General features: G+C 41.6%; 1 protein-coding gene across 1 annotated transcript in view; it reads left to right on the top strand.

Annotated features, from left to right (window-relative positions):
* The window catches only part of URI1 (URI1 prefoldin like chaperone), a gene marked incomplete in the record, with an annotated part of 867,239 nt that overhangs the window by 586,180 nt on the left and 267,992 nt on the right, over positions 1-13,067 (top strand). The window contains 2 exon segments of the mRNA XM_053701783.1: positions 11,179-11,270; positions 11,425-11,485. Of these exon segments, the coding sequence (XP_053557758.1) occupies positions 11,179-11,270; positions 11,425-11,485 (153 nt within the window).

The raw sequence follows: 13,067 nt of genomic DNA, 5'->3' as shown, positions 1-13,067 counted from the left end.
CGATAGACTTGAAGGAACCTTACAATAAGGTTGATTCTGCCCTTAGTTCAAGAGGAACAGTTTATGACTACAATAGACTTGAAGGATGCTTACCTTCATGTGCCAACACACAAGGATCACTTCAAGTTCTTAAGATTCACCTTTCTGGACCAACACTTCCAGTTTGTAGCTCTTCCTTTTGGCCTGTCTACTGCTCCAAGAGTCTTTACAAAGGTTCTAGGGGCTCTACTCGTGCTGGAGAGCTCCAGAAGTATTGCAGTAGCGCCTTATTTGGACGACATCCTGGTCCAGGCTCTGTCCTGCCGTCTGGCAGAAGACAATTCGAGTGCTCTCCTACTTCTTCAATCTCATGGATGGAAGATAAACTTAGGAAAGAGTTCTCTAGTTCCCAGTACCAGAGTGGAATTCCTGGGCACGATAATAGATACCTATCTATGAAGATATTCCTTACAGACCAGAGACGTTGTAAAATTACTTCCAATTGTCTTGCCATTCAGACCTCCTTAAAGGGACATTATACACTAATTTTTTTCATTGCATAAATGTTTTGTAGATGATCTATTTAGATAGCCCATAAAGTTGTTGTTTTTTAAAAATGTATAGTTTTGCTTATTTTTAAATAACATTGCTCTGATTTTTAGACTCCTGACCAAGCCCCAAAGTTAGGAGAATACCATCATATACCTACTCCAGCTTGCTCCTGTTTGTGTAAAGGGTCTTTCTCCAACATAGGTGTGTCCGGTCCACGGCGTCATCCTTACTTGTGGGATATTCTCTTCCCCAACAGGAAATGGCAAAGAGCCCAGCAAAGCTGGTCACATGATCCCTCCTAGGCTCCGCCTTCCCCAGTCATTCTCTTTGCCGTTGCACAGGCAACATCTCCACGGAGATGGCTTAGAGTTTTTTGGTGTTTAAATGTAGTTTTTATTCTTCAATCAAGAGTTTGTTATTTTAAAATAGTGCTGGTATGTACTATTTACTCTGAAACAGAAAGAGATGAAGATTTCTGTTTGTAAGAGGAAAATGATTTTAGCAACCGTTACTAAAATCGATGGCTGTTTCCACACAGGACTGTTGAGAGGAATTAACTTCAGTTGGGGGAAACAGTGAGCAGACTTTTGCTGCTTGAGGTATGACACATTTCTAACAAGACTTGGTAATGCTGGAAGCTGTCATTTTCCCTATGGGATCCGGTAAGCCATTTTTATTAAATAAGAATAAAGGGCTTCACAAGGGCTTTAAAGACTGGTAGACATTTTTCTGGGCTAAAACGATTGATTTATAAGCATTTTTAATAGTTTATAGCTTTGAGGAGTTATTTTATTCTTGGGAATTATGTTAAAGAAACGGCAGGCACTGTATTGGACACCTTTTTCACTGGGGGCCTTCTCTAATCATAGGCAGAGCCTCATTTTCGCGCCACTAATGCGCAGTTGTTTTTGGGAAGCAAGGCATGCAGATGCATGTGTGAGGAGCTCAGATACATAGAAAAAGCTTTCTGAAGGCGTCATTTGGTATCGTATTCCCCTCTGGGCTTGGTTGGGTCTCAGCAAAGCAGATACCAGGGACTGTATAGGGGTTAAATATAAAAACGGCTCCGGTTCCGTTATTTTAAGAGTTAAAGCTTTCAAATTTGGTGTGCAATACTTTAAAGGCTTTAAGACACTGTGGTGAAATTTTGGTGAATTTTGAACAATTCCTTCATACTTTTTCACATATTCAGTAATAAAGTGTGTTCAGTTTAAAATTTAAAGTGACAGTAACGGTTTTATTTTAAAACGTTTTTTGTACTTTGTTATCAAGTTTATGCCTGTTTAACATGTCTGAACTATCAGATAGACTATGTTCTGTATGTGAGGAAGCCAAGGTTCCTTCTCATTTAAATAGATGTGATGTATGTGACAAACAATTTAGAGAAAATGATGCCCAAGATGATTCCTCAAGTGAGGGGAGTAAGCATGGTACTGCATCATCCCCTCCTTCGTCTACGCCAGTCTTGCCCACACAGGAGGCCCCTAGTACATCTAGTGCGCCAATACTCCTTACTATGCAACAATTAACGGCTGTAATGGATAATTCTATCAAAAACATTTTAGCCAAAATGCCCACTTATCAGCGAAAGCGCGACTGCTCTGTTTTAGAAAATACTGAAGAGCATGAGGACGCTGATGATAATGGTTCTGACATGCCCCTACACCAGTCTGAGGGGGCCAGGGAGGTTTTGTCTGAGGGAGAAATTTCAGATTCAGGGAAAATTTCTCAACAAGCTGAACCTGATGTGATTACATTCAAATTTAAATTGGAACATCTCCGCGCTCTGCTGAAGGAGGTGTTGTCTACTCTGGATGATTGTGACAATTTGGTCATTCCAGAGAAATTATGTAAGATGGACAAGTTCCTAGAGGTCCCGGGGCCCCCCGAAGCTTTTCCTATACCCAAGCGGGTGGCGGACATTGTAAACAAAGAATGGGAAAGGCCCGGCATACCTTTTGTCCCTCCCCCTATATTTAAGAAATTGTTTCCTATGGTCGACCCCAGAAAGGACTTATGGCAGACAGTCCCCAAGGTCGAGGGGGCGGTTTCTACTCTAAACAAACGCACTACTATCCCTATAGAAGATAGTTGTGCTTTCAAAGATCCTATGGATAAAAAATTAGAGGGTTTGCTTAAAAAGATGTTTGTTCAGCAAGGTTACCTTCTACAACCAATTTCATGCATTGTTCCTGTCACTACAGCAGCATGTTTCTGGTTCGATGAACTAGAAAAGTCGCTCGATAAAGATTCTTCTTATGAGGAGATTATGGACAGAGTTCACGCTCTTAAATTGGCTAACTCTTTTACTTTAGACGCCACTTTGCAATTAGCTAGATTAGCGGCGAAAAATTCAGGGTTTGCTATTGTGGCGCGCAGAGCGCTTTGGCTAAAATCTTGGTCAGCGGATGCGTCTTCCAAGAACAAATGGCTTAACATACCTTTCAAGGGGAAAACGCTGTTTGGCCCTGACTTGAAAGAGATTATTTCAGATATCACTGGGGGTAAGGGCCACGCCCTTCCTCAGGATAGGTCTTTTAAGGCTAAAAATAAACCAAATTTTCGTCCCTTTCGCAGAAACGGACCAGCCTCAAGTTCTACATCCTCTAAGCAAGAGGGTAATACTTCTCAAACCAAGCCAGCCTGGAGGCCAATGCAAGGCTGGAACAAAGGTAAGCAGGCCAAGAAACCTGCCACTGCTACCAAGACAGCATGAGATGTTGGCCCCCGATCCGGGACCGGATCTGGTGGGGGGCAGACTTTCTCTCTTCGCTCAGGCTTGGGCAAGAGATGTTCTGGATCCTTGGGCGCTAGAAATAGTCTCCCAAGGTTATCTTCTGGAATTCAAGGAGCTACCCCCAAGGGGGAAGTTCCACAGGTCTCAATTGTCTTCAGACCACATAAAAAGACAGGCATTCTTACATTGTGTAGAAGACCTGTTAAAAATGGGAGTGATTCATCCGGTTCCATTAGGAGAACAAGGGATGGGATTCTACTCCAATCTGTTCATAGTTCCCAAAAAAGAGGGAACATTCAGACCAATCTTAGATCTCAAGATCCTAAACAAATTTCTCAAGATTCCATCGTTCAAAATGGAAACCATTCGGACAATTCTTCCTACCATCCAGGAAGGTCAATTCATGACCACGGTGGATTTAAAGGATGCGTATCTACATGTTGCTATCCACAAGGAACATCATCGGTTCCTAAGGTTCGCCTTTCTGGACAAGCATTACCAGTTTGTGGCACTTCCATTCGGATTAGCCACTGCTCCAAGAATTTTCACAAAGGTACTAGGGTCCCTTCTAGCGGTGCTAAGACCAAGGGGCATTGCAGTAGTACCTTACTTGGACGACATACTGATTCAAGCGTCGTCTCTACCACAAGCAAAGGCTCATACGGACATAGTCCTGGCCTTTCTCAGATCTCACGGGTGGAAAGTGAACGTAGAAAAAAGTTCTCTATCTCCGTCAACAAGAGTTCCCTTCTTGGGAACAATAATAGACTCCTTAGAAATGAGGATTTTTCTGACAGAGGCCAGAAAATCAAAACTTCTAAGCTCTTGTCAAGTACTTCATTCTGTTCTTCTTCCTTCCATAGCGCAGTGCATGGAAGTAATAGGTTTGATGGTCGCGGCAATGGACATAGTTCCTTTTGCGCGAATTCATCTAAGACCATTACAACTGTGCATGCTCAGTCAGTGGAATGGGGATTATACAGACTTGTCTCCGACGATACAAGTAGATCAGAGGATCAGAGATTCACTCCGTTGGTGGCTGACCCTGGACAACCTGTCGCAAGGGATGAGCTTCCGCAGACCAGAGTGGGTCATTGTCACGACCGACGCCAGTCTGGTGGGCTGGGGCGCGGTCTGGGAACCCCTGAAAGCTCAGGGTCTTTGGTCTCGGGAAGAATCTCTTCTCCCGATAAATATTCTGGAACTGAGAGCGATATTCAATGCTCTCAAGGCTTGGCCTCAGCTAGCAAAGGCCAAATTCATACGGTTTCAATCAGACAACATGACGACTGTTGCGTATATCAACCATCAGGGGGGAACAAGGAGTTCCCTAGCGATGGAAGAAGTGACCAAAATAATTCAATGGGCGGAGACTCACTCCTGCCACTTGTCTGCAATCCACATCCCAGGAGTGGAAAATTGGGAAGCGGATTTTCTGAGTCGTCAGACATTTCATCCGGGGGAGTGGGAACTCCATCCGGAAATCTTTGCCCAAATAATTCAATTGTGGGGCATTCCAGACATGGATCTGATGGCGTCTCGTCAGAACTTCAAGGTTCCTTGCTATGGGTCCAGATCCAGGGATCCCAAGGCGACTCTAGTGGATGCACTAGTAGCACCTTGGAGCTTCAACCTAGCTTATGTGTTCCCACCGTTTCCTCTCATTCCTAGGCTGGTAGCCAGGATCAAACAGGAGAGGGTATCGGTGATCTTGATAGCTCCTGCGTGGCCACGCAGGACTTGGTATGCAGATCTGGTGAATATGTCATCGGCTCCACCATGGAAGCTACCTTTGAGACAGGACCTTCTTGTTCAAGGTCCGTTCGAACATCCGAATCTGGCCTCACTCCAACTGACTGCTTGGAGATTGAACGCTTGATTTTATCAAAGCGAGGGTTCTCAGATTCTGTCATTGATACTCTTGTTCAGGCCAGAAAGCCTGTAACTAGAAAAATCTACCATAAAATATGGAAAAAATATATCTGTTGGTGTGAATCTAAAGGATTCCCATGGAACAAGATAAAAATTCCTAAGTTTCTATCCTTTCTTCAAGAAGGTTTGGAGAAAGGATTATCTGCAAGTTCTTTGAAGGGACAGATTTCTGCTTTATCTGTTTTACTTCACAAAAAGCTGGCGGCTGTGCCAGATGTTCAAGCTTTTGTTCAGGCTCTGGTTAGAATCAAGCCTGTTTACAAACCTTTGACTCCTCCTTGGAGTCTCAATTTAGTTCTTTCAGTTCTTCAGGGGGTTCCGTTTGAACCCCTACATTCCGTTGATATCAAGTTATTATCTTGGAAAGTTTTGTTTTTGGTTGCAATTTCTTCTGCTAGAAGAGTTTCAGAGTTATCTGCTCTGCAGTGTTCTCCTCCTTATCTGGTGTTCCATGCAGATAAGGTGGTTTTGCGTACTAAACCTGGTTTTCTTCCGAAAGTTGTTTCTAACAAAAATATTAACCAGGAGATAGTCGTGCCTTCTTTGTGTCCGAATCCAGTTTCAAAGAAGGAACGTTTGTTGCACAATTTGGATGTAGTTCGTGCTCTCAAATTCTATTTAGAGGCTACAAAGGATTTCAGACAAACATCTTCCTTGTTTGTTGTTTATTCTGGTAAAAGGAGAGGTCAAAAAGCAACTTCTACCTCTCTCTCTTTTTGGCTTAAAAGCATCATCAGATTGGCTTATGAGACTGCTGGACGGCAGCCTCCTGATAGAATCACAGCTCATTCCACTAGGGCCGTGGCTTCCACATGGGCCTTCAAGAACGAGGCTTCTGTTGATCACATATGTAAGGCAGCGACTTGGTCTTCACTGCACACTTTTACCAAATTTTACAAATTTGATACTTTTGCTTCTTCTGAGGCTATTTTTGGGAGAAAGGTTTTGCAAGCCGTGGTGCCTTCCATCTAGGTGACCTGATTTGCTCCCTCCCATCATCCGTGTCCTAAAGCTTTGGTATTGGTTCCCACAAGTAAGGATGACGCCGTGGACCGGACACACCTATGTTGGAGAAAACAGAATTTATGTTTACCTGATAAATTACTTTCTCCAACGGTGTGTCCGGTCCACGGCCCGCCCTGGTTTTTTTAATCAGGTCTGATGATTTATTTTCTCTAACTACAGTCACCACGGTATCATATGATTTCTCCTATGCAAATATTCCTCCTTTACGTCGGTCGAATGACTGGGGAAGGCGGAGCCTAGGAGCGATCATGTGACCAGCTTTGCTGGGCTCTTTGCCATTTCCTGTTGGGGAAGAGAATATCCCACAAGTAAGGATGACGCCGTGGACCGGACACACCGTTGGAGAAAGTAATTTATCAGGTAAACATAAATTCTGTTTTTCATATGCAAAAGAAGGGTGAGGGGGGAGTGTCTTATTTTCCACTTGCAGTAGGCTTTCCAGCTACCTTTTCAACAGAGCTAAACTGAGAGCTTCTAAGTAAGTTTTTAAACAATTTTATACTGGATTTTTATATCAGTATCTGTGCATTTTATTCTTTATAGTAGTGTCTATTACATGCAGTTATATGAAAATGGGTGTATACTGTCCCTTTAAGGCCATCTGTGGTCCGGTGTATGGAGGTGTTTGGGCTCATGGTATCCAGCATAGATATCATTCCATTCGCCAGGTTCCACCTCAGACCTCTTCAGCTGTGCATGCTGAGGCAATGGAATGGCGATCATTTCGGATCTATCACAACAGATTTCTCTGGACAACCGGTCGAGAGAATCACTCTCTTGGTGGCTCTGTCCAGATTGCCTGTCCCAGGGGACATCCTTCTTGAGCCCATCCTGGGAGATTGTGACTACAGACGCAATTATGTCAGGACGGGGAGCTGTTTGGGGCGCCAGGAAGGCGCAGGGCCGGTGGACTTGAGAGGAATCTCTTCTACCGATCAACATTCTGGAAATTCGAGCGATCTTCAACTCTCTGAAATCCGATAAACTGGGTCAAACCCAGAAGAGGCCAAGCCTTCAATCGGATAACATTACCTCTGTGGCTTACATAAACCATTAGGGGGGAACGAGAAGCTCCCTAGCCATGAGGGAATTATCTCGGATTCTGGACCAAGCGGAGGCCCACAACTGTTCACTGTCAGCGATCCACATTCCGGGTGTGGACAACTGGGAAGCGGATTTTCTCAGCAGACAATCCTTTCATTCGGGGGAATGGTCTCTCCATTCCGAGGTGTTTGCGGAACTTTGCAACAGATGGGGGACGCCGGAGATCAATCTCATGGTGTCCAGACTCAATACCAAGCTACCCAGATATGGGTCGAGGTCCATGGATCCCCAGGCAAAGCTGATAGATGCCTTAGCGGTTCCCTAGGGATTCAACCTAGTTTACATTTTTCCTCCGTTACCACTTCTTCCTTGAGTAGTGGCCCGCATCAAGCAGGAGCAAACCTTAACTATTCTAATTGCTCTATGGTGGCCGCTAAGGATGAGGTTTGCGGACCTGGTGGGAATGTCGTCATCTCCTCCATGGAGGTTACCTTTTTCCAGAGATCTGCTGGAACAGAGTCCCTTTGTTCATCAAAATCTAGATTCTCTGAGGTGGACTGCGTGGAGATTAAATGCCTTGTCTAAGCCAAGAGAGGGTTTTCTTAGAGAGTGATTGATACTCTCATTCAAGCTAGAAAGCCGGTCACCCGTCGCATCTATCATAAGGTCTGCAGGACCTACTTATTCTGGTGTGAAGAACATGGATTTCTTTAGCATAAGGTCAAGGTGTCCAGAATTATTACCTTTCTGCAAGATGGTTTGGAGAAGGGACTTGCCACTAGTTCTTTAAAGGGACAGATTTCGTCTCTTTCTTTGCTATTGCACAAGAGGCTCACTCAGCTTCCTGATATTCATCTTTTGTTCAGGCTCTGTCTAGAATTTGTCCTGTGTTTAGACATTCCACTCCTCCTTGGAGTTTACATTTGGCTCTTAAGGTTCTGCAGAGGGCTCCGTTTGAGCCTATGCATTCAGTGGACATTAAGTTACTTGGAAGGTTCTTTATCTATTGGCTATTGCTTCAACACGCATAGTCTCTGAGATGGCAGCCTTGCAATGTGAGCCTCCTTACCTACTATTTCATGCTGATATGGCTGTTCTTCGCACTGGGTTGGGGTTTCTCCCTAAGGTTGTGTCTGATCTCAACATCAATCAGGAGATGGTGGTTCCTTCCTTGTGTCCTAATCCTTCCTCCTCAAAGGAACGATTACTTCATAATTTAGATGTGGTTCAGGCTTTGAAATTTTATCTTCAGACTACGAAGGATTTTAGACATTCTTCAGCATTGTTTGTTGTCTACTCTTGGAAGCGCAGAAGGCTTTTTCCACTTCCCTATCTTTTTGGTTGAGGGGCATTATCCGCTTTGCGTATGAGACAGTGGGACATAAGCCTCCTCAGAGGATTACAGCTCATTCAACTAGAGCTGTGGCTTCTTCTTGGGCCTTCAAGAATGAGGCCTCTATGGAACAGATTTGTAGGGCGGCTACCTGGTCCTCCTTACATACTTTTTCAGGATTTTACAAATTTGACATTTTTGCTTCAGCTGAAGCAGCTTTTGGGAGAAAGGTTTTGCAGGCTGTGGTTCCCTCAGAATAGGGCCGCCAATTATTTTACCCTCCTGTTTTCATTCTGTGTCCTCTAGAGCTTGGGTATATGTTTCCCACAAGTAAGGAATGAAGCCGTGGACTCTCCTCATATTAAAATGGAAAACATAAATTATGCTTACCTGATAATTTTATTTCCATCTGTATGTGGAGAGTCCACGGCCCCTGCCCATTTTCTCCGTTGGGCGGACCTAAATTTTGTTTTGTTCTTCTGTCACCATTTATACCCTGATATTTCTCCTACTGTTTCTTGTTCCCTCGGCTGAATGACATTTACTATAAATGTTGTTGTAAACTCTTCTGCCATTAGAGTGATAAAGACACATACACACTCGTGAGCTCACCTAGGTTACATTAATTTAGAACATTATTTAATGTCTCATGCTCTAATTCATTTATGTTTTTGCTTCACTGTCCCTTTAAGTTTCTTTTGTTATTTTCCGGTCTTTCTACTTCTCATCTTGATGCACTTAAAATGATCTAAAACCCAAAAATTTTCTTTCATTATTCAGAGAGAGCATTAAATGTTAACTTCCTAATTTACTTCTATTATCTCATTTACTTTTCACTTGGTATATTTTGTAGAAAAGCAGGGACGTAAGCTCAGGAGCACATTTGTAAGAGCACTAGAGGGCAGCACTATTTCCTGCCATGTAGTGCCCCAGACTCCTACCTAGATATCTTTTCAACAAAGCATGTCATGAGAACAAAGCAAATTTGATAATAGAAGTAAATTGGAAATTACTCACAAAAGAAAATGTTTGGGTTTCATATTCCTTTAAATGCATCTCTTTGGGACATTTCCTTTTTTCTCCATTCCTCTTTTTCCTAAAATCCATCAACTGACTTCCCATGGTCACCCACTTACTTTGAAATGCCTGTGGCGAATTAACACAAATGTATCAATAATAATGTCTTTGAGTTTAGGCAACTCTTCAATTATTAACACAATGTCCCTTCATTATTTCGGTCCTAACCTCAGCCTTTGATGTCGGTTTCTAACTGCTTGCTAGAAAATTGAGTGAGTGCCATGTAATGTATTTTGCCATGTGTTTATAGTTGTGGTTAATACCTAATGGGTTTAGCACCTAGTCTGCGTTGGGGGTCGTTATCCATGTCAGAGGGCGTGCGCACACTTTGAGAGTGTTGCACAGATCATGGTTTTTTTGTAGCTAGGGCACCCTCAGGTGCAATTAACATGCTTTGCTAAGAAACCGCATGAAAGGCTGAGCTTAACAACCAAACGCTGAAGGGGCTATGGTGAGACATTTGGCTTATGATCTCTTGGCTATAGCTGGAACCAGTCTTCCTTTCTATGTTTTAGCATTAGTTGCTTGTTTCATGCAAGTGCTAGCTAGTTTCAGTTGTTTTATGTAATATCAAAGGCTAATACTCCAAATGTTATCATATATATTTTGACCCAAAGTATGAAATAAAGTGCATTTTACTCCTATATTTCTTTTAAAGGGGCATTGTAGTGAGAAAATGGCATGCACTTTTATTTAGAACATGCAATTTTTGCATTACTCAGTGCTCTGGACCATCAGGACAGAGATGATGAGCAAGTCACAGTAACACGACTCTGCCATCATGAATTTGTTGTTCTTGGGAGCTAGAAAGCCTATAGGGGTTAAACACGAGTGGTGAAAATAATTAAATACCCTAATGAATTACAGCATGTCATTTTTCAACTACAATGTCCCTTTAAGATGTTTTCAGGCTAACCTTTTCAGATTAGCTTTGGTTTACAACTGTAATAATGATGGTGTGTTTAGCACAAATGCAACAATAAAGAAAGAGACCACTATAATAAGTGCCTATATCATGGGGTGAGATCAGTCACTTTTTTCAACTAAAGCAATATTGACACGTGTGATCAGCCTTTAAAAAGCAGGATTAGTTGACTTAAATAATAATCTAAAATAGGCAGGTCATTCCGGAGAAGTATAAATAGTTTATAAGTCACTTACTATTGTAATTTTATTCCAAATCTTGTTTAGCCACTGTGAGCACTGTGAAATAGGTTTATAGTTTATTTTCTTTAAGATTCAGCTTCTAAAGAGCATATAAAATCCCTTGTTCCTCTGAAGCTCTATTTACTATTGCAAACTTGGGACCAATTCACTCACTTTAATCAAACATTAGTTTTTACTTAAGATTCAGTGTGAATAGATAACACATTTTTCTCAGTGTGCTGTACAGTGACTCGTATTACTGTCTGTTGGATGACAGGGTTAAAAATCAGTCACTTTGTGATGAAGCCTAATGTAACATACGCTGATTGCATTATTTTTCCTATTATTCTAGATGTTAAGAAAGCATTGGATGATTTGCACGAAGTCGTAAAGAATTTTGAGTCCAGAGTTGATTTCACAAAAGACCTGCAAAGAATGAGTGATGTAAGTTTGGGGCCTTAATGGGAAGAAATGTAAAACTGTCAGATCCCTGATAGCACGGATGCTCAGGATGATAGAGAGCCTGTACATGCACACAGCAGAAGACTTTAATTTAGGGGGTGTGGGTAAATAACTGGTATCTGCTTTTTTATTGCAGGAAGCAAATGATTTTTTTGATATTCGAGAAGAAGCAAACGAGGAAATGAAAATGACAAAAGGTACATTTGTTATATACTTGCTGAAAGTTGTAATTTGTAAATGTGACCAACAGCAGTAGGTATGATGTGTATTCTGTGTATACTACTGTGTTGAAAGGGACAAAATAATATTTTTTGTTGTTTAACCCATGATCAGTCAGAGAAAGCAGCAAAACATTGCTTTTTGGTGTTTACAGTCCTCTTGTTGCCAAGGGGTTAACCTACCTGCTTCCCGTTTATTCATCTGTCCACAAACATTTAATTTATACAGATGCAATGTGACCCAGACAGACATATATATACTATCATATTAAGGCACACCCATATGCTGAAGCATTGAGTCTTTGCTACTTGCTAACATAAAGAGCTATTAAAATATGGATCTGTAATGTTTAATATGATCAAGTAAAATGTCTTTGTATAAATTTGTTTTATGTATTTAATCTACAGTATCTAAATATACTATAATCATCCTCCCTTAGAGTAGTGCTCAACAAATTTGTTGAAAGTCTAGAAGCCGGACCATACATTTAGGATATACAGTATGTATTTATATATATATATAATCACAATGGGAAATTTAATGAAGGGAAAGCTCCAGCTAAATTTCAGATGTCTTGTAGACTCTAATCCTGGATGCCAGGGACTAATTTCTCTTGTTAAGTGTATCCAGTCCACGGATCATCCATTACTTATGGAATATATTCTCCTTCCCAACAGGAAGCTGCAAGAGTCCACCCACAGCAAAGCTGCTATATAGCTCCTCCCCTAACTGCCATATTCAGTCATTCTCTTGCAAGCCTCAACATAGATAGGAGGTCGTGAGAGTCTGTGGTGCTTTCTACTTAGTTTATTCTTCAATCAAAAGTTTGTTATTTTTAAATGGCACCGGAGTGTGCTGTTTATCTCAGGCAGTATTTGGAAGAAGAATCTGCCTGCGTTTTTCTATGATCTTAGCAGACGTAACTAAGATCCATTTGCTGTTCTCACACATTCTGAGGAGTGAGGTACTTCAGAGTGGGGAATGGCGTGCAGGTTTTCCTGCAGATAAGGTATGTGCAGTAAAATATTTTTCTAGGAATGGAATTGACTAAGAAAATACTGCTGATACCGAAGTAATGTAAGTAAAGCCTTAAATGCAGTGATAGCGACTGGTATCAGGCTTATTAATAGAGATACATACTCTTGTAAAAATGTGTTTTAAAACGTTTGCTGGCATGTTTAATCGTTTTTTAACATATGTTTGGTGATAAAACTTATTGGGGCCTAAGTTTTTTCCACATGGCTGGCTTAAATTTTGCATAGAAACAGTTAACTGAAGCTTCCCACTGTTGGCTGTGTTGTTGTTTTTTTTTTTTATCTGTTTTTTGCATTAAGGGGTTAATCATCCATTTGCAAGTGGGTGCAATGCTCTGTTACCTTATTACATGTACTGTAAAAATTTCGTTTGTTTTACTGCCTTTTTTTCACTGTTTTTCAAATTTTGACAAAATTTGTTTCTCTTAAAGGCACAGTAACGTTTTATATATTTGCTTGTTAACTTGATTTAAAGTGTTTTCCAAGCTTACTAGTCTCATTATTAGTCTGTTCTAACATGTCTGAC

Source organism: Bombina bombina, chromosome 1, assembly GCF_027579735.1.
Source record: "Bombina bombina isolate aBomBom1 chromosome 1, aBomBom1.pri, whole genome shotgun sequence".
Taxonomy (NCBI): Eukaryota; Metazoa; Chordata; class Amphibia; order Anura; family Bombinatoridae; genus Bombina; species Bombina bombina.
The sequence above is the reverse complement of the archived record's forward strand: the minus strand, read 5'-3'. Positions and strand labels throughout refer to the sequence as shown.